A 19,864-nucleotide genomic window follows, 5' to 3' on the forward strand; every position below is an offset into this window, starting at 1 on the left:
CTTGAACTCCACCATCTCATGGTCGCTGCATCCCAGGTTGCCCTTGAGTTCCACATTCCCCACCACCCCTTCCTTGTTGGTGAGAACAAGGTCCAGCATAGCCCCTCTCCTTTTCTCCATCCCAGGGAGCTCTACCAGGATGTCAATACACTGTTTTAGGTGACATTGATTGAGATTGCTTTGCTTATCGTCTAAGTACATGAGAAGAATTAGGTACTTATGTTGAATACTTATGAAGGATAAGTGCAACATCTTTTTCTTTGTAAGAGCTGTCTTTCAGAGGATGATGAGCTCTTGCCTGAGGTCTTTGCAGTGAATGCTTTATTCTTTACCGGTTACTTCAGTGGTTAGGGCTTTTGTGAACTGATATCCCATGCTACTGAGTAATCCCCGGCTGTGCAACAGAAATACGGTGCCTGCCCCAAGGAATTTACTGGCTATGATAAATTACAACGAATGGATTTCTGATGAGAAGAAGAAGAAGCAACTGAGATAATTGTAGTCTCTGTGACTGGCAGCAGTCATAGCACATCAGCAGTCACATTGAAGTTTTTATAGACATTCCTGTAAAGGAGAAATTAAAGAAGGGATTTAAAATTAAATGCATCCAAGGTTGCTTCATTGTCAGAGACACTGCATCTCATAGTCTACAGAATGGAGGCTAGCATAGGGTAGAGCGAACGTCTTGGTCTTGGAAGCAAAAAGTTCAGTAGAATGTCTAAAGGGCCCGGAGGGCAAGCATTTATGATTAGTGTGTTAAGAGGGGAAGTGCACAGAGATGGCAAGAATCACAAGATGGAAAATTGTTTTTGCAGCATCACTCTGGGTGTAAATGAGAAAGGCATGATGGAGGTCAGAGAAAATGTTGTTATGATGTGGGCTGCTGAGAACTTGGATGAGAGTATTAGCTCTGTGGGTGGATATGAGAGGTTGTATCTTAAACTTGTACAGAAAAAGAGTTATACTTAGGCTGGATATACAGACCTAATGAACAGGCTGATTCAGAAATAGATAGTGAGCTTTCTGGCATGCGTAACAGGTGGGAAATTATGTGCATAGTGATCAAGAAAGGAGGTAAGAGAGATTACTTGAAATGAAGGCTTAAAAGCTTTGTTTCAGTGATGTTTAGCTGGCAAGGAAATCTCAAAGTCTCAGGACAAATGTTAGCAAAATAGCACCTTTATTTTGGACGGGAGAGACAATTTTAGAGTGATGAGATGGATTAGTGATCTGCGTACACAGACAATGTTTGTATAAGCTGTTGTTATGAAGAGGTTGAGGTGTGTCAACAAATCTTAAGTATTGAATGACACGAAGCTCTAGAGAGCGAAAGATACTATTTAGGATAACCTCGAGTAAAAGGTTGAAATGAAGCAAAGATAAACTTGATATTAAATGCTGTGTGTCTGAACTCTACTTACAGTTTTGGAGTGATCTAAGGAAATTAATCAAGATTGGATTCAGCTTAGCTATTCTGAACCAATTTTGAGGAATAGTATATTTTGTAGTTGTTATTGCTGTGCTTTTGTCTGTGTGTTTGTGTTTTCAACCCTTCTGTTCATTGCCAAGCAGTGGGGCAAAGTTTGAGATGACTCTCTTTACCTCAAGACTAACTGTAAAAAATGAGGGCAGAAATGGAGTAGATGCTGAAAAGCAAGCATTTTTATCAGTACCTTAAATCTGTTTGAAGTGAAAAACATTCTTTATTAAATTCGTTATTAAGGTCCATACTTCAAAAACTTGGAACTAATCAGTGCTTCCATTCTAAGTTTTAATATAAGTGATGATTTATCTATCTATGTCCATAGTAGATCTAAGAATTTACTGTTGTATCACAGGAGGTGGAGAAAAAGCTCGTAAGCTTCACGCATCAAGAGGAAAGCTATTACCCAGAGAGAGAATTGACAGGCTTATTGATCCTGGGTAGGTACCTGCTTTTGTAAAAAACACTTCAGGTTCTCTTTTGCAGGTAAGTACTGTAACAGGCTTGTTTTCTTTTTAGTTTCCATAAACGCTGGCAGATAAAACAGTTGAAATTTTATGGAAGTATTCTTCGAAATATTCATCTCCTTTTTTTAAAGCAAATCTAATTTTAAAAAATTTAACCTTTTAAGTGAGATTCAATGCCAAATATGCCTGATTCCTTTTTAAAGTAATGTTATATTTGTCATTATTCAGGTCTCCATTCTTGGAGTTCTCACAGTTTGCAGGTTACCAGTTGTATGGTAATGAAGAGGTGCCAGCAGGAGGCATTATCACAGGCATTGGACGAGTATCTGGGTGAGAAATACCAGTGATCTACATTATTGATGATATGAAAAGAAAGAAGGTATAATTTTGTTTAGTTTCCAGTATTAAGCTATTACCATTTTCAGTGTTTCATTTCTGACACACAAAAAATCAACAAAGCTGGTATCTTAATTTGTTCGTTCTTAGCTAAAAGGAAGTGATTTTGTGTTTTATTAGTTAGTGTATACCATATTGAAGCAGAGCACACACAGTTTCTGGTGTCTGATGAAGGAAAGAGATTAGTGCAACAGTAAGGCATTTTCAAAAAATATTCTGTTCTAAGAATTAGTATTGCTTGCTAAAAGTACCTCCAGGGCTATTGTTGAAATTAAATACGATGCTATGTAGTATTATTTGAGGGAGTTAGGGGGCTGTGAAACAGGACATCATAGTGCTGTAACAGGAGTGTTACGGTGTGCATTTGAGGGAATGCAGGTAAGGAGTGCTCTGTTTGAGCATCAGGGCTTCGAGGGTCCTTAGCATGTTGCAGTTCTTGACCAACAAGCGTATTTACTCATTAGAAATATTTTTCTCTCTCATAAACTTGTTTTTATTCTTAGGGTGGAATGCTTGATTGTTGCTAATGATGCAACTGTCAAAGGTGGTACCTATTATCCTATCACTGTTAAGAAACATTTACGTGCTCAAGAAATTGCAATGCAAAATCATCTCCCTTGCTTATATTTGGGTAAGTCCTATCGCAGAAATAGTGAATGTCCTTGGTTAAGGGCAGCTCAGGATCTCTAGATCTAAAGATACTGCCTTTTTAAATAAATGTTGTTGAGACTGATGTGTGCACTGCTGTAGGGCTGCGTTCATAAAATGCAGATATAATTATGCCACTGTATCACTTCTTTCTTATTCCTTTCATTCTGTCATGCTCCAGTAATCCGTCCTAGTCTCATCCAGTCTTAATTCAAATTAAGGTTTGAAAAAAAAGAGTTACTTTGCCTTTTGGTGGAGCATGTATCTGTACGAAAGAACATACCAAAAAAAAAAAAAAAAGTCTCAGTGTCAAAAACATCAATTATAGTTTGCATCAACAGATTTTTACAATTTGGGATTAATTTTACTGAAGCAGAAATTTCATTGTATACTGCTTTGCATTTTGAGTTTAGTTTACTAAATCAGTATTTAGCCAAACCTTCATGTAAGTTTCACCTTAGGTGTAATTTTATTAAAGATTAAGATCAGAGTGCCAGATGTCTTTAGTATATTACAGGTAGCATTTTCTTAGCCTGGTATTGTACAAATACGGGAGCTTTCTGCCAATGTCTGGCTTTCAGTCTCAATTCCCAGTCTTGCAACTTTTGAATCCATTAGCCAATTTCAGCCAAATATGACAGAGGGATTTAAGAGAGTTATGTATTCCTGTGGATTTTGTGTAAGTCAGCATCAGAGAAAGCCCTTTCTACTGTCTCTATGTAAAAAATAGGGTGGGTTAGTCCTTGTCTGTTTGGCTTGGTTTAGCAGCTTACATAGCAGCTGAGAGGCATTAATTGGTTTGCCAGTCAGGGTGCTTGTCAACATAATAGTCAACATAAATGTAAGTCCTGGCCAGCATAGGTGTTTGTAATTTCTTTCCCTGCTCACAGGCTAAACATGCAAAGAATACTGAGAGAAGGATTAGGAGAAATGTGAGCTTGAAAGTATTGGTGGGATGGCTACAGGGACAATGTAGGTGGGGACTTGGTGGGGTTGTCGTACTGCAATGGAAAAGGTCTTGGAGGCAAGGGGAAGGATAAATTTTTATCTTAGTCATAAAAAACAGAAGAAACTTAGCTTTGCTGCTTGTGAAACTACTGCGTGGCTTTTTTTAGTCTGAATTATCAGCAAATTCTGTCTGTTCAGACAACTTCTGTTTTTTTTAGTGAGTTATGAGTGAGGAGTTAGGTGTGATTCTACTGTTTTAAGATCTTACAGAATGTGGAACTCTGGGATAAGCCTTCGAATCAAAAGTTTACTTTTTTTCCTTTCATCTTTGAGGTGTATAGTCCCTGTATATATACTGCTCACCACTCAAACATGATGAATTATTTCACCTTTGCAATTTCTGTACCTGGGCTTGTTTCAGTTCATTTCAGTTGTTTGATCAAGAGGGACTGCTTTGTGGTAAATCAGCAGTTTGCTGCCCATGTAATTTTCATGCCATTTGAACTGCTTTTTTCCTCAGTGGTGGCCACCTCGGTGTTAATTCTCTGATGTGGATACCTGATGCTGTTTGTCACTGAGTCAGTCACTGGTATGGGCATTTTCTTTTGTGTTCAGGGATGGCCCATTTCACAACAGTGATCTGTTGACCAGGTTGGAGTTTGTCTAGCTGCCAGAGCTGATGCTGGTTTGGGAGAGCATCAGCTTTGGTTCTGCAAGAGTAGGGGAAAGAATCAAAACCCCACTTCACGGTAAAGGTGAATGTAGGGCATTACCAGCTGCAGTCATGCAGCGTGAGAATGTGCATGTGGATGGTTGTTTGTAGGTAAAAATTAATTACCAGGAACCAGAGTTCTCAGAGATGCTTGGCCTCCCTGTACGTTTCCTTCTAGTCTTCTATCCTTCTTTGGAGTTTTGTGATATTACGTATTTTCATGATTTGGGAGTGGAGATGTAGCTGCAGTTGGAGACCTGTAAGCTGGAGGGCGCGTTGTGAGGTAAGGACACATAATGAAGGTTCCTAAAGATAGTATGGGGTCTTTGTTATGTCTGTATAATCAGGGTGTGAAAGTAAACATGCTATGCCTTTTGAACTCAGTGGTGGTTAGTCTTGCCCTTTTCTGGAACTTGTGACAGAATTTCTATAGAATAATTGAGTTAAAATTGTACATTGAAAGTGTTCTTAGTTTAAATGTTTTACAGTAAGGAGAGTTTAGAAGTTTGTATAGGGAGGTATGGTTGTACGTCTAAGCACATCTGAATTTATTTTCCATTAGGATGATTGGGATTGATGTTATTTGGGAGGGAGGTGTTACTATTTTTTCTTCCGGAAGAATATCCTAGTATACCTAGACAGATGGAAATACATATAGTGTTAGTGATTGCTGTATATTTTAAGTAATGTGCAGATACTTTACCAACAACTTAAGTATATAACACTGTTCAAAGGCGTGTTCATGTATTTCCATTCACTCCAGTTGATTCAGGAGGAGCAAATTTGCCTCGGCAAGCAGAAGTATTTCCAGATCGAGACCATTTTGGCCGTATTTTCTATAATCAAGCAGTCATGTCCTCACAAGGAATTCCACAGGTAATTTGCTTTTACATAAGAATGAAATATACTAATTAGTTTTTATGCTTGCTGCCTTTACGTGGTTTCAAGGCTCGTATCATGCCTTGTTTTTGGCAGCACTGTGTTATGCTGACCTGATGGCCCCATCTGGGGATTGGAGGCACTGTAAACACAGTAACTGTCCACAAAAGGTCATTATGGTTTTGAAGAAGCTGTCTTCCTTCTTGGCCTTAGTGCTAATGACCTGCCCTACCTGCTCCTATCTTGGAGTGGGAGAAGAAGGGATTTGACAACATGATGTGTAGGGCCACGTGAGGAAGCACTAGGAAATCTCTTGGAACAGTTGATTATTTTGCATTGACACTGTTAGAGGTGAGAACCCCTTTGATGATGGCTAGTAAATGAGACATACTTTCTACTAACGGGGGTATGTGTATATTTATATATCCATTTTATACACTCTTGTCCTGTATGATAAAACTGCTGTAACAATGAGGTTATTTTCTAATGTATTAATGATGCGTAGAATTACTGTTAGTCACAGTTCCTGGATTTAGAAGTGGTTTTGTGTCACAGGTATTTCAGGAGTGTGTTGGGGTCAGTCTTTTGACGCAGGTGGCATGCTAGGGGAGGCGCACATCTGCATCTATTACTCATGAAGAATGTAGAACTGTTTCAAGATGTGGTTGCTCATGGCAGACTTGGCTGCAGTGAAAGTGGAGGGCAGAGTATTAAGGTCCTGATGGAGGTGAGGAAGGCAAGTAGCAGGATAAAGACCCTGGAATTCAGGAGAGTAGTCTTGGGCTTGTTAAGGAAATGGTCAGCAGTGACCTGTGAGAGGCTGCCAGGGAAGGCGGAGAAGTCCATGGCCTTTGAAGATAACCTCCTCCAAACAAAGGAAGGCTCCAGAAAGGTAGATGACCAGGTCATTCTTACAGACTTGCTGTCTAGTCAGTCATCTCCCAGCCTTCTCATATTCCTGTCTCTTACCCTTCTTTGCAGCAAAAGAGTTCAGACTTACTTAGCTGTTCCTCCTACAGAAGGTGTTCCGTAGCCTTGATGGTCCTGGTTTATCTTCTGTAAACGTTTTCCTAGGTCTTACTGTAACTTTGTTGAGGTGAAGGAGCCAGGCTGCACTACTCAATGTGTCAACTAGTGTTGGATTTATATAATAGCATAATGATATTCACTATTCTCTTTTTTATTCCTTTGCCAGTAGTTCCTAACATCTTTGATTTTTTTTTTTTTTTGACTGCTGAGCAGTGAGCTTGTGTTTTCACTGAGTTATCTTAAATTCAAGAACCTGCTCGTAGTTGTAGTTGTCAGTTCAATGCCAAATACTTTATATTGGCTGGATGAAAAAAGGTGAAGGAACTTTTCAGGATATTCCACCTGAGAAGAAAAATTGTTTTAGGACATTAGGCTTGGAAATAGGTGTTGGAACCTCAAGCAGAGTAAATGTTTAGCTAACTTGCTGTTTCGTCTGAGTACTGTCATGGAAGTATTTCACCACCGGATTGTTTTGACATACTTGAGTATTGAACTCATCATTAATGTAAAGTGGAAATAGGACTTTATTTTCTTTATTCTTACGAACATCTGTCATTGAAAGGCATGGTTGGGCTGGAACCATTTTATTTATTCTCTATGAGAAGCTGTGCGTGTTTGAATCTCCTAATCCAAAAGGAGGATTATACCTCCTTTCAGTGTGAAGCAGATTCACCAGTCAAGGATACAGTATTCTGTCTGACTCCTCCTTACATGGCAGACATTGGCTTTGCATGATTTCTGAGGAAACTGCATTTGTTACCTTGATACCTTTTCGGCACATTTTGGAAGCAAGTCAGACTTCAGATCTTCAGCCGTCTTTTTCTCTACCAAGGAATCCTGAAATCCATTGCCTACAGAAAAATCCAAGGCTGAAGATAACAAAAATACACTAAATCTCTTCAGAAAGCCTGACATAATTTAACTTTTCGTTCCAACAATAAAACTGGAGGAATTGTAGTGATTTGCTAGGTCTCGAGAGGAAAAGTATTGTTTAGTTGAAACAAAAATATTTAGGGGAAAAAAGACAGTTTACAAGCTGGCCATCCTGCAGAATCACTGGTACGTCTAGGTTGTTCTTCAGATTTATAAATCTGAATGACATTGGTCCCAGCATTTTTGTGGAACACCAAGTATCAAAGGAGACAGTCATAGGGCTGTTTTGCTGAATTATCTTTTTAGGAGAAGTGTTGGTAAACCTTATTTTTGCTAGAGACTCCAATCATTATCTGGTATGGGAGTAGTGATTTTTAGATGTTATGTCAAAGATGAATGTGTAAACCCAGTTTGCAAGGCTGAAATTACTCATGTTAGGCAGGACCTTTCTAGAAATGCCTGGCCCTAAAGTCATGCTGATGTTTTCCTGGATATCTTGAAACAACTTTAACCTATTTACAAACAAGTTCCTTATAAAGTAGAATTTGTTTTATTTTGTTTACCATATAGAGTTGCATTAAGTTGCATTCTACTCCTACATGGTAAAAACTAAGGGTAGCAAAGATTTGCCTTTTAATAAAACACATTTCTGTTTGGTATGACACTGATTAAAGTTTCTTAAAATATTTATAGAAGACTGGTAAAAATGTTTTACTGAAGGGCTTCCTTCATTTAAAGGATGTAATATGGGTGTGTTTTGTTTGGGAAATGTTTCTACCCTTTGTTTCATTTCAAAAAGGCAGTATTAACATTTGTAAATCTGGAACTGGTTCTGTGCTAAGAGACTGCGGTAGTTAGAATCATCCTCTCTGTCTGAGAGGATATTTCATTAGGAAATGGTGTTAGGAAATTATGCTCACTCTGTTTTCCATTCTGGTTAATTGTTCTGACATGGGAGTCGGGATGTTTTTATTTTTCTACCTGCTGTTCTTTGTTGTGGCCTACCTGAAGACCTGTTTCATCAGCCCTTATCAATTTTGCCCTTAAAATGCTTGCTTTTTTTTTTTTTTTTTTTTTCCCCGCAGTTGCCTGTGGTGCTTTTAATTTCCCCCTCAACTTTTACCTGTGACTAATTTATTATACTCCTTCTGCAGCTTTAAATTATATTGATGTCTGTATGGCTGTGAATCACAAAGCTGTGATTAGCTTCTCATTAGCTGCTTCCTAAGCTTTCTCACACTCATATGCTGCATGGATACAATGGGGAGCTGATCAGTAGTTATAAAATACTGTATATGTGTTCAGAACTGTTGATTTTTATTGCACTTTTAAGTAATTTCCTATGCAGTAATTCAAAGAATGAAGCCAGGAAGTAGCACATTAGTTGTGAATTTGAGGTTGTGCTATTTGGCAGGTAGATCATATTTTTCCAATGTACATTTTTTTAATGCATTGGCAGAAGTAACCCCTCTGTTCAAGTTTAAATGCAGGCTCATTTTTTCAGCATGAGTGTAGTAAAATTCAGAGTAAGAGAGAAATCAAATGAACTTTCTTCCCAGGTTTCTCCCATTTCTAGAGGCTTAGGTTATCTTTGTGTGTACCTGGAGGTATTTATTAGATGCACAACAGAAATACTGCAGATTAATCATGTGACTCTAAATATAGTTTAAGATACTGAAAACAGTTGCTGAAAAAACTGTTTGATTTGATGATAGCAGGTTGACATAGTTCATCTGCTCCTGCTTTAGCTACAGGTAATGTGATGTAGAAGTATTTTTTCCTGTGTGCTGTTTTCTTTTAAGAGCACATATTAAATTATCACTTAACATAGAACACTACTCAATGTCGCTTTAGAAATATTTCCAATGTTAACAGAAAATAACATTATTTTGGGGGGGGGGGGGGGGGGGGGTTGTGTTGCGGAAGAAAGCATTAGGTAAGACAATTACCTTCTTACTGTCTACCTTTTCCATATGGGTATTCCATTTCTCCTGCTTTACAAGCTGTTTTGAAAGGGTCTTTGGAGGAGCGCTCCTGAAGGAGAAGTTAAATGAGAAACTTCACTTTCATGATCATGTGCTGCTACAGTATTCATCATGTGGTCAAGTCAGTTTTGTGAAAGTATGTTACTGGCAGAAAATGTTCGCTGGGTAGATGTTTATCTCAAAATTAGGCATAAGGATGAAGCAGAGATTATTTGTGCTAAAGCCTATAACAAGATACTCAACTTGCCTTAAAGAGGCAAAGTTAATTAGTTGATCTATTGAAGAGCTGAAGTTATGTACTAGTAGATATGAGGGGTTTTCTACAAAGGATGTTAGCATTGGTGAAACTATGCCAGTGAGCAACAACTGAAGCTTTGACCTAACTGTAAATAGCAGGAGCAACCTCTAGGTTTCAGCCCTTTACAATTCAACAGTAAAAACACATTTCACGGTAGAATGTGTGAATGTGTGCCTCTTCAAATGTTTCATGTATATAGGTCATGGTACTTCATATATTAGTTTTCCTGGAGGGTGGTCTGAAGAGGATAGACTATTGAAAATAAGAGAGATTTGATGTTTTTTTAAAGAAAAGCTAAAACATAAATAAAAATTTTGCCCTGTCAGGCAAAAATAATCTTGGCGGTGCAGTCCCAGAGCGTGTATTAAAATCAGTGCAATATAGAATGGTAGCATGTGCTTTTGCTATTTTTAGGGGTTGGACAATTCATTAACTTGTGTTTTTTGTTTTCCCAATAGATAGCAGTAGTAATGGGATCCTGTACAGCAGGAGGAGCATACGTACCTGCGATGGCTGATGAAAGTATTATTGTTGGCAAACAAGGAACAATATTCTTGGGAGGGCCACCATTGGTAAGGATACAGAAGTTTCTAGTAACATAGTCCAAAAAAAAAATCTGTGCTAATCACAGTTGTATAGCTTAAACTATTGAGACTTTTCTTGGTGAGATATTTCCAGATATTATGTAGATCAGTTTGCATTTTTTAAGTATGTCTTAATGTTTATATCCTAAATTAAATCTTTTCTATCTGTTATAGGTGTATATATAAGTCAGACTTCATTAAGGTGTTTTTATAGTACTGCTTTTAGATGACCATGCATATTTTACATGATAAAAATGCTTTCTGTATTCAAGTGTGTAGTCTCTAGGTTTGACTTGAAATAAAAAAAAAAAAAAATACAAGCATATATATTCTATCTCAGAGTCAAGATCAGAGAACTTCGGAAGCAGGACTGATCTGCTGTATTTTATGTCACTTTCCAGACAAATGAGATGCACTTACAAAGTAGTTTTTAATAATTTCCTTACTTTCTTAGTAAGAAAATTGTTTCTAAGGAAACTGACCTGAAGAAGTGCTGTGAATTAAAACATCTTAGAATCATAGAATCATAGAATAGTTTAGGTTTACAGGACCTTAGACATAATCTAGTTTGAACCCCCTGGCTATGGGCAGGGACACTTCCCCCTAGACCAGGTTACTCAAAGCCTCATCCAGCCTGGCCTTGAACACCTCCAGGGATGGGGCATCCACAGCTTCCTTGAGCAACCTGTTCCAGTACCTCACCATCTTCACAGTAAAGAGTTTCTTCCTACTATCTAGTCTAAATCTGCCCTCTTCCAGTTTAGATCCATTACCTCTTGTCCTGTTGCTGCATACCCCAGTAAAAAGTCCCTCCCCATCTCTCCTGTACCCCCCTTCAGGTGCTGGAAGGCCGCTATAAGGTCTCGCCAGAGCCTTCTTTTCTCCAGGCTGAACAACCCCAATTCTCACAGCCTGTCCTCATAGGAGAGGTGTTCCAGCCCTCTGATCGTATTTGTGGCCCTCCTCTGCACTCGCTCCAACAGCTCAACGTCCTTCTTGCATTTAGGGGCCCAGACCTGGACACAGTACTCCAGGTGTGGTCTCACAAGAGGAGAGTAGAGGGGGAGAATCACCTCCCTCGACCTGCTTCTCTTGATGCAGCCCAGGATCCGGTTGGCCTTCTGGGCCATGAGCGCACACTGCTGGCTCATGTTCAATTTCTCATCTCCCAACACCCCCAAGTCCTCCTCAGGGCTGTACTTAAGCCATTCTTCGCCCAGCCTGTATTTGGGATTGCCTTGACCCACATGCAGGACCTTGCATTTGGCTTTATTGAGCTTCATGAGGTTGGCATGGACCCACCTCTCAAGCCTGTCCAGGTCACTCCCAGTGGCATCCCTTCCCTCCAGCATGTCGACCTCACCACACAGCTTGGTGTCATTGGCAAACTTGGTAAGGTTGCACTAGATTCCACTGTCCATGTCGACAACAAAGATGTTAAATAGCACCCATCCCTGAGGAATGCCACTCGTCACTGGTCTCCATTTAGATACTGAGCCGTTGACCACAGCTCTCTGAGTGCGACTATCCAGCCAATTCCTTCTCCAGGGGCTGGTCCATCCATCAAATCCATATTTTTCCAGTTTGGCCACCAGAATGTCATGAAGGACAGTGTCAAACACTTTGCAGAAGTCCAGGTAGATGATGTCAGTTGCTCTTCCTTTGTCCACTGATGCCATAACTCAATAATAAAAGGTCACCAGGTTTGTCAGGCCTAATTTGCCCTTGGTGAAGCCGTGCTGGTTGCCAATCACCTGTCCTTCATTTTCCATGTGCCTTAGTAGAGCCTTCAGGAGGATCTGCTCCACGATCTTGCCAGGCACAGAGGTGAGACTGACTGGCCTGTAGTTCCCTGGATCTTCTTTTTTACCCTTCTTGAAAATGGGGGTTGTGTTTCCCTGTTTCTGGTCAGTGGGATAGACTTGCCTTATTGTGGAACTAAAAGTGCAATTTGTGACTGTGCAAAATACTGCAGCCTAAGACAGCTTCAAAGTTATAGTAACTTGGCTCCGACAGAAAAGGGAGTGCTTGAGTGAGGTTTATTTTTTTAAAAACAGCTGTACCAGCATATGTTCTAATGTAGGCTCAGTTTAATAGCAATACAAATAATAATCTTTGCTAACAAAGATTATTTTACTTAACACAAGCTTTATGCGAAGAAAGGAATTTCCTGTAGGAAATGTTATGTTAGCGCCAGAGCTAACAGGTAGGGCAGCACCCAGCACAACAATTCTATTCTCAGTGAAGTCTGACTGGATGAACTTGCTTTTTTGAAATTGTCAAATATTTGTCTCCTTGAACAAACTGTTCTAAGGCAGCACGTGTGCTCTGTTTTGATTATAGTCTTTTGGGAACTTTTAGGCATGCTTCCTGTGACAAAACCAACTGCAAATCAAATGTCTCTCAAAAGCCATTCCAAGTTGAGCAGGCCTAAATGAAGAGTCACTTTCTAACAGCACGGTTAATGAAGATACTGCGCCACACAATTCCTGTAGTAATGGAGGAGGGGGCAGTGTGCTGGAAGTCACTTCTTTCCACCACTTAAGATACTGGGAAGGTGTAGCAGGTCCCGTAAACTGTGGGAAGACAACCACTGACAGATTTTTTTTGTTGACCAGTTCCTAAGGCATGATTGTGTTAATTTCTTAAAAGCATGAAGAACATACCTGTGATGTCATTTAGTGATTACTTGTTTATCACTGCTCTCATTTCCACAGTACGTGTTTGCATTTCATTCTTTTCTTTTACTTTAGGGTGTTTTTTCCCTACTGTGTCATCTTGCTGCTAAAAGTGGATTTAGCATTTTATACCCTTTTTTTCTTCCAAAATTCAGTGTATAGATGGATTTTAAATTCTTGTGCAGCTTTAAAAAAAAAAAAAGTCTTATAATTTATGTAGACTTTCTCTTCTGTGGCTGATAAACGCTAATTACTGTTCCAGAACATCTTAAATAAATTCATAATGTAACTGGCATATCGAAAGCAGAGGGGACACACACACCTGTAATTACAAGGATACTTTGTTGTCTATTATAGTAAAATAACACATTTAACCTGAAGCGTTTTATTGTTTCAGTGTAGGCTTTCCAAGTTGACAAGAAGAGCAGAGTAATCAGCAAAAGCAGATGAAGTAATTAATAACAACTATGTCATTTAACACTAATTTATTTACTGCTCATTAGAATTTTGAATTCTTGAATTTCTTTATCGGTTGGAATTTCTTTGGCAGTAATTGTTTCAAGCGGCTTACCCACGTCTCTGTTCCTTTTTATCTTGTATTAGTCTCTTTCAGCTTGTTGTTTATAGGTAAACAAAGACAAATCCTCCCTGAAAATTAAGCATTTTTCTGTAAATTTATCACTAATTTAGATATTATGAGTTTCTTGGTGAAAAGTGGCATAAATATGAATGAAGATATTAGTTGAGTGAGTAACACTGGGTGATTCACACATGTTTTTATTGAGATGAGGAAATTAGTATGATGAAAGTAATGAACTTTTACATCAGAAGGTTATTAACTCGGTTATTGTGTTACAAATAACTGCCCTGGTTGCAGGAACACCTGAGCTGTCTAAGTACAAGGTCTAGGGCTATTAGCTCAGAGCCAGTGGCATATACCCTGGCAGTACTGCCTCTGGGGCTTGCTTAGGTTCAGAGTGATTTGTTGCAGAACCTCAGGCAATAAATCTGAAAGACCTGAGCAAACTCAGCAATTCTGACATAGCATTTCCTTTGCAAGAGTGCTGGGGAGTGCTGTGCACCTTGAGTGATTCTGCCTGGAGCTATGTTTGAGCTGGAATGGTTCATCAGACCATGGGAGTCCCCTTGGATGCACTGAGTAATATGTGCTGGAGAGCCTGCTCAAAACTTAGAGTTTGTTTTAAGGTCCAGCATTAAGCATTAAGAGAGCTAATACCCAGTGCTACTGGGCTGAAAAAAGGGGAAACAGACTCTCTCATTCTAAGAGGATGGTAATCATTTAACATCACAAGGGAATTGGGGTCATACATGTGTATCACCGAGAGGTAGCGCAGGAGACTTTTGCCAGGATAGGCAGTTGAAAAAGAGTGGCCTGATTCTGGTCTCAAAGGGAAGACTAGGCTAGGCAAGTCAGTGGCAGCAAGGATATTGTGAAGTTAAAAAGGAGGAAAACTTTTCACCGCTTCCAGAGGAAGATTTCACAACTATCCTCCAATTTAATTTGTTCCTTAGCAACCTGCGGATGTAATGATCCTTATCTTCGTGCGTGTAGATCAAACTTTAATATCACTAGCTGTCAGCTTCTCTGTTTGGTAGAGCTTTTCATATTCTCACTGAAAATGTTTCGCTTGCCTTTCTCTAGGCATCAAAATTACTTCAGACTCCCATAGAAACTTCCATTCCATGTTGTAGCAGATATTGTAGCCATTATTGTGTATGGTCTGTTCCCCAAAATGTCTTTTCCTATATGAAGAACATTGGATTGGATTTTATTGCTCACCCACTCAAAACAAAACATACTAAGGAACCGAAAGAAAATCCCTGACGTTAGTTATAATTGCTCTTGGGATGTGTACGCTAATAAAAAAGTGAATTGCCCCTACAGTCCAAAGTCGAAAGTGCAAGTTTCCTTGGCTGCCTTTTTAGAGAGACGAGGAGTAAAGATTTCATGAACAGGTGAGATGTCAGTAGTAAGTTCTTGTGCAGCTCCCCAAGCTGAGGGATCTATATCCTCGCCTTTGGCAATACTACGTGGTAGCTCATCATGCCCTGTTGACCTGTGGTCTTTTCCCTCCCATTGCAGAAACTTCTGATTCTTCCTTCCACAGGGAAAATTTGTTACTTTCTATGCTCAGCGGTGAAGGAAAGTCTGGTTAAAAGGGATAAGTTTGTCAAATTAGTGTATATTTATGTGCTGGGGACTCTTCTACATGTCAGCCTGATCTATTGTGGGAAATGCATGTTTTATCTGAAATTTGTGTTCATTTCTGCTGATCATTGCTAGCTGAAGTAGCTTGAACAGGGATTTCTTCGAAAATATCCATGCATCTTGTAAAGGCTTTATTTGCAGTCTGTTAGAATTGAATGAACTTTAAGAAGGTTAGTACTGTTTAAACTTTGGTTTGTAAAATGCTCTATTGCACTGCAGTACCCAGGAAGGTGATGGAGCAGATAATCCTGAAAGCTATTTCCAAAAGTACTACAGACAAGAAGGTGACTGTGAGTAGTCAGCATGGATTTGCAATGGGGAAATAAGGCCTGACAAAACCGATAGCTGTCTATGCTGAGGTGACCAGCTCTGTGGAAGCAAAGAGAGCAGCGGATGTTGTTTATGTTGACTGTGTCAAGGCTTTTGACACTGTCTTCTGTAAAATCCTCAACAAACTGATGTAGTACAGGCTGGATAAAATGGGCAGTGGGCCTGGGAACTGGCTGAACTGCTGGGCTCAAGTTGGAGGTCAGTCACTAGTGGTAGACCCCAGAGGTCAGTACTCAGGCGAATAGTGTTTAACATCTTCACTGATGATCTGGACAGTGGTCCAAAGTTCACTGTCAGCACATTTGCAGGTGATGAAAACCTGTGAGGAGTGGTTAGTAGAGCAGATGATTGTGCTGCTTTTCAGAGGGACCTCAACAGACTGGAGAAAGGGGCTGAACGAAACCTTTTGAAATTAGACACAATAGGCAAATACTCCTTGGAGGGAGTAATCCTGGGCACCAGAACAGTCTGGGAACCCATGAGTTGGGAAGATGCTTGGCAGAAAAGGCGCTATAGGTCCCAGTGGACACAAAGTTGAACGTGAGCCAGCAATGTGCCCTGACAGATTCCACAACTCCAATTCTGTGATTTGGAGAAGGACAACTTCAGCTCTGTGGAAGAGGAAGAAAGCCATTTTTGTAAAGTTTATTAAAATGAGCGTCTAGATTTCTGTGCTAATAGAAATCAGTGCTCTATGCAGATTTGTTCAAAGTTCTATAGAAGTCACAGAATCACAATAGAGCTGCATACTGTGTCAGGTGCATAAAGAAAGGTATATAGAATTATTCCATAGGCTCATAGAATAGAATCATTTAGGCTGGAAAAGACCCTTAAGATCGTTGAGTCCAATTGTAAACCTAGCACTGCCAAGTCCACCACAAACCATGTCCCTGTGTGCCACATCTACACGTCTTTTAAATACCTCCAGGGATGGCGACTCAACCACTTCCCTGGGCAGGCTGTTCCAGTGCATAGCAACCCTTTTGGTGAAGAAATTTTTCCTAATTTATCTTAAAAGTGTGCTCTTCTGATTGTTGTTTAATGAAGACTAAAATTAATGTCTCTGACAGAAACTTTATTTTAATAATGATGCTGGTTTTCTCTTCTGTTGTCTCTTACGCTACCTATGTACTCTCTGCACGTGATGAATAATGGTTTCACCAGCTTGCAAGGAATCCTTTTGAAAGCAGTTACAGTAGGGTGGAAATCCATCAAGAAGTGTTATTTTTGCTATGCAGTAAATGATACTGCTTTGTTTTAATAAGGAGTCCACTCACTCTTGAATTATCCTGTCAGATCAAAGATTTGACAGATCCAGGATTTAGATTGTGCATTTCAGGTGTTTTTATGGAGACATCATAATTGGTCTGGACAGTTTTATGCCATTAACATGCTTATTTTAAGAAAACAATTCTTACTAAATTGCTGTGTGTTTAATGGAAGATTTAGAAGATAAAAACTGCTAATGAATATTTTATTATTAATATTCAAATAAGCAAGTTAAAATTCACAGAAGAAAAGTTTGTGCAGCGAAAGCAAAGTCAAAGAATGTTAAGTTTCAACTGAGGTATTGTTTGTTTGAAATAATGCGGGAAAGTATCACTTGCTTGTTAACTCATAAAAAAAGATTTGTGAAAGTTCATGTCCATAAATCTAAGGGATGTGTTAAGTATACTCACACTAATAATGGACACAGCAGTAAATACAACAGTAAGTGGATAATCTTTCTCAATAAAACTACGTATTAATGCTAGAATAAAGACAGAGAAATTAAGTAATTTTGACAGGATTCTGTGTTGTCTCTTTTTAAATGCTCTGAGGGAGAGTAACTGAGGAAATATTATTAATGAAGAAGCATTTTTTGCAAAGATCTCTTTCATTGCTGTAACTAAGCCAGTATAAATATTAATCAAGACAAGTGTAAACTCTAAAGCTCATTTTCCTTTTCTTGTGGTAGGTTAAAGCAGCAACAGGTGAAGAGGTATCAGCAGAGGATCTTGGAGGGGCAGATCTTCACTGCAGGTTTAAAGAAATATTTTCCCAGAGTTAATTTCTTCCAGTGTTTAGACTTTAATAGGGTGTATTTTATTTTATTTTTAACTTATTTTATATTTAGGTCTTTTATTTAGATTTTGAAAAATAAGATTTTCTGTGCCCTTATCTGGTGCTGATGTATCATTCTGTTGTTAAAGTAGTGTAGTTACCTTATGTTACTCTAGTTAGGATCTTGTTTCCTTCATTTCCTACTTCAAAATACTTCTGTGTCTAATGTACTACTGCAGTATCACTTATAGTATGGAGGACTTTTCTATGCTGTTTAATACTGAATGTTAATAGAACAATACACATTGAGAAAGATAATATATTTTGTAGATTGGATCTTTCTTGCTGTCAATTAGAACTTAATACAAACAAGATCAAAATAGCTTGTGTCTTTTTTTTAAGAGAGTACTTGTTATCAGAACTAAGAATTATACACACTTTCTAGTTCTAAAATTAAAATAGTAAACAAAATTAGGCGTTACTCTACAGTAAATTAGGTATTACTGTACAATAAATGCTCAATTTTTGCTTCAATTTGCTGAAGTGAATAAAGAACTACTTTTAAGGGCAGGTCATAACATTGTTGTAAACATATGTTTTCCTTATAGTTCCAAATGTATTTTAACTTACATTTGAACCATATTTGTCATCTTTTATATTGTTATTTAGATTTTTGGTTTCCTAGAGCTGCTATTTTATGTCCTGTCTGATAACTTGAGTGTACTGTTTCAAAGAAAAGTTCAGGCATGGGTTTTATTTTGAATGTAATTCCATAACAAAACGTATAATAAATATAAAACTTTTAAAATCTTAAAGGTTTTTAAAACCTCAGATTTTCATTGTCAGATTTTTTTTAAAGTCTTCCTATTGCTGTTATTATTTATATGCAGAAAATCTGGTGTAACAGATCATTATGCTTTGGATGACAATCATGCACTTCATCTAGCGAGGAAAGCTGTAAGAAGTTTAAATCTCCAAAAGAAAGTAGACGTAAGTGTATATAATCTGAAAACACTGCATTGTTTAAATTAGGAATGCTTTTTTCTTCTCCTGATTTATACAACACACTTTTTTACCTCTGATTTTAAACACTTTGAAAAATAGAATTTATGGTTCTAGTCCTTAAAGATTTCTCTAATGTTTCAGTTCTGCAGTTACATTAATTGGTAGCAAAATCCCTGGGGTTACATGCAGGAGTGAAGCAACTAGAACAGTGTTTCAGAATCACAGAATTGCACTTTAAGATAAACCCAGTCTTCCAAAGTGCTTAATTTAATTTTAAGCCCACATGATCATTCCCGTGGACTTAAAATTAGATACCTGCTAAAGCATCTTTACGAATACCCATTTTCATTGTTAATTAAAAGTGTAAAACTGAGGGGATAGACCTAAATCATGTCATTGTATTATGTTGATTTAAAAATACCTTGTAGAACACAGGATGGATAGCATATGGGGGAGGACATAAGCAAATGGGAGGACATGCTTAATTTTTGATAACATGGAAGAAGTGGAGCACATATGGCGATATATGCAGGAGTAGAAACAAAGGTAACAGTGAGAAGTGTTAACCAATCTTCAGTTTAAGAAACTTGGTCTTTATGCAAAACGAGGACAAGCCAGTACAAGTATTTTGATGTGGTTGGTGAGGAGAAGACTGTGCTCAGAGCAGTTGGCAAATTAATTGTTGTTTGTTTTTTTAACTAATAACGTCGACTAATAATTCCTTTGTTGTGTAAATTGTTTTGTTAAATGGGTACAGGTGACTATAGAACCATCAGAAGAGCCTAAAAAAAATATATGGAATAGTTGGCGACCAGCTAAAAAGAAACTTTGATGTCAAAGAGGTATGAATATAAATGCAAGAACTGCTTGCCCATACATGCACGTACTGAGTTTTCTTGCAGGAAATCACTCTTTATCTCATCATAGTTTGTCTACAGAATTCTGATACGGAGTATATAGTGGATATTTAAATTTCATTAAATGTTTTAACTTTTTTTATTTTATGTTTTTGTCCAGCGGATCCATTGCACTGCCAATGACATGTTGAAAGTATAATGGGTTTTGGTTATACTTCTAAGAAGGATGAGTAAGGATGACAGATTGATAGTATTCTGATAAAGCTGCCAGGAAACATGGAACTATGCATTGGCAAAGTGTTCTGTAGACTTGCCGAGTGATATAATAGCTTTCTTTTTCTGTTAATCCTGTGAAAGTAAAGATCACATATGTAAAGATTTATGGAGTATAAGCACCTCAAACAATTCGGTGCTATCCC

General features: G+C 38.4%; 1 protein-coding gene across 1 annotated transcript in view; it reads left to right on the top strand.

Moving 5' to 3' along the window:
• Nucleotides 1–951: 951 nt before the first annotated feature.
• LOC104470244 (methylcrotonoyl-CoA carboxylase beta chain, mitochondrial-like) overlaps nucleotides 952–19,864 on the top strand; it is a gene marked incomplete at its 5' end in the record, with an annotated part of 32,085 nt that continues 13,172 nt past the window's right edge. The window contains 10 exon segments of the mRNA XM_010085091.1: nucleotides 952–1,074; nucleotides 1,839–1,923; nucleotides 2,179–2,280; nucleotides 2,850–2,977; nucleotides 5,418–5,530; nucleotides 10,177–10,290; nucleotides 17,498–17,562; nucleotides 18,474–18,573; nucleotides 19,346–19,371; nucleotides 19,373–19,430. Coding sequence (XP_010083393.1) covers nucleotides 952–1,074; nucleotides 1,839–1,923; nucleotides 2,179–2,280; nucleotides 2,850–2,977; nucleotides 5,418–5,530; nucleotides 10,177–10,290; nucleotides 17,498–17,562; nucleotides 18,474–18,573; nucleotides 19,346–19,371; nucleotides 19,373–19,430 — 914 coding nt within the window.

The sequence above is a fragment of the Pterocles gutturalis genome, unplaced genomic scaffold, assembly GCF_000699245.1.
Source record: "Pterocles gutturalis isolate BGI_N339 unplaced genomic scaffold, ASM69924v1 scaffold31140, whole genome shotgun sequence".
In the NCBI taxonomy this organism is placed as follows: domain Eukaryota; kingdom Metazoa; phylum Chordata; class Aves; order Pterocliformes; family Pteroclidae; genus Pterocles; species Pterocles gutturalis.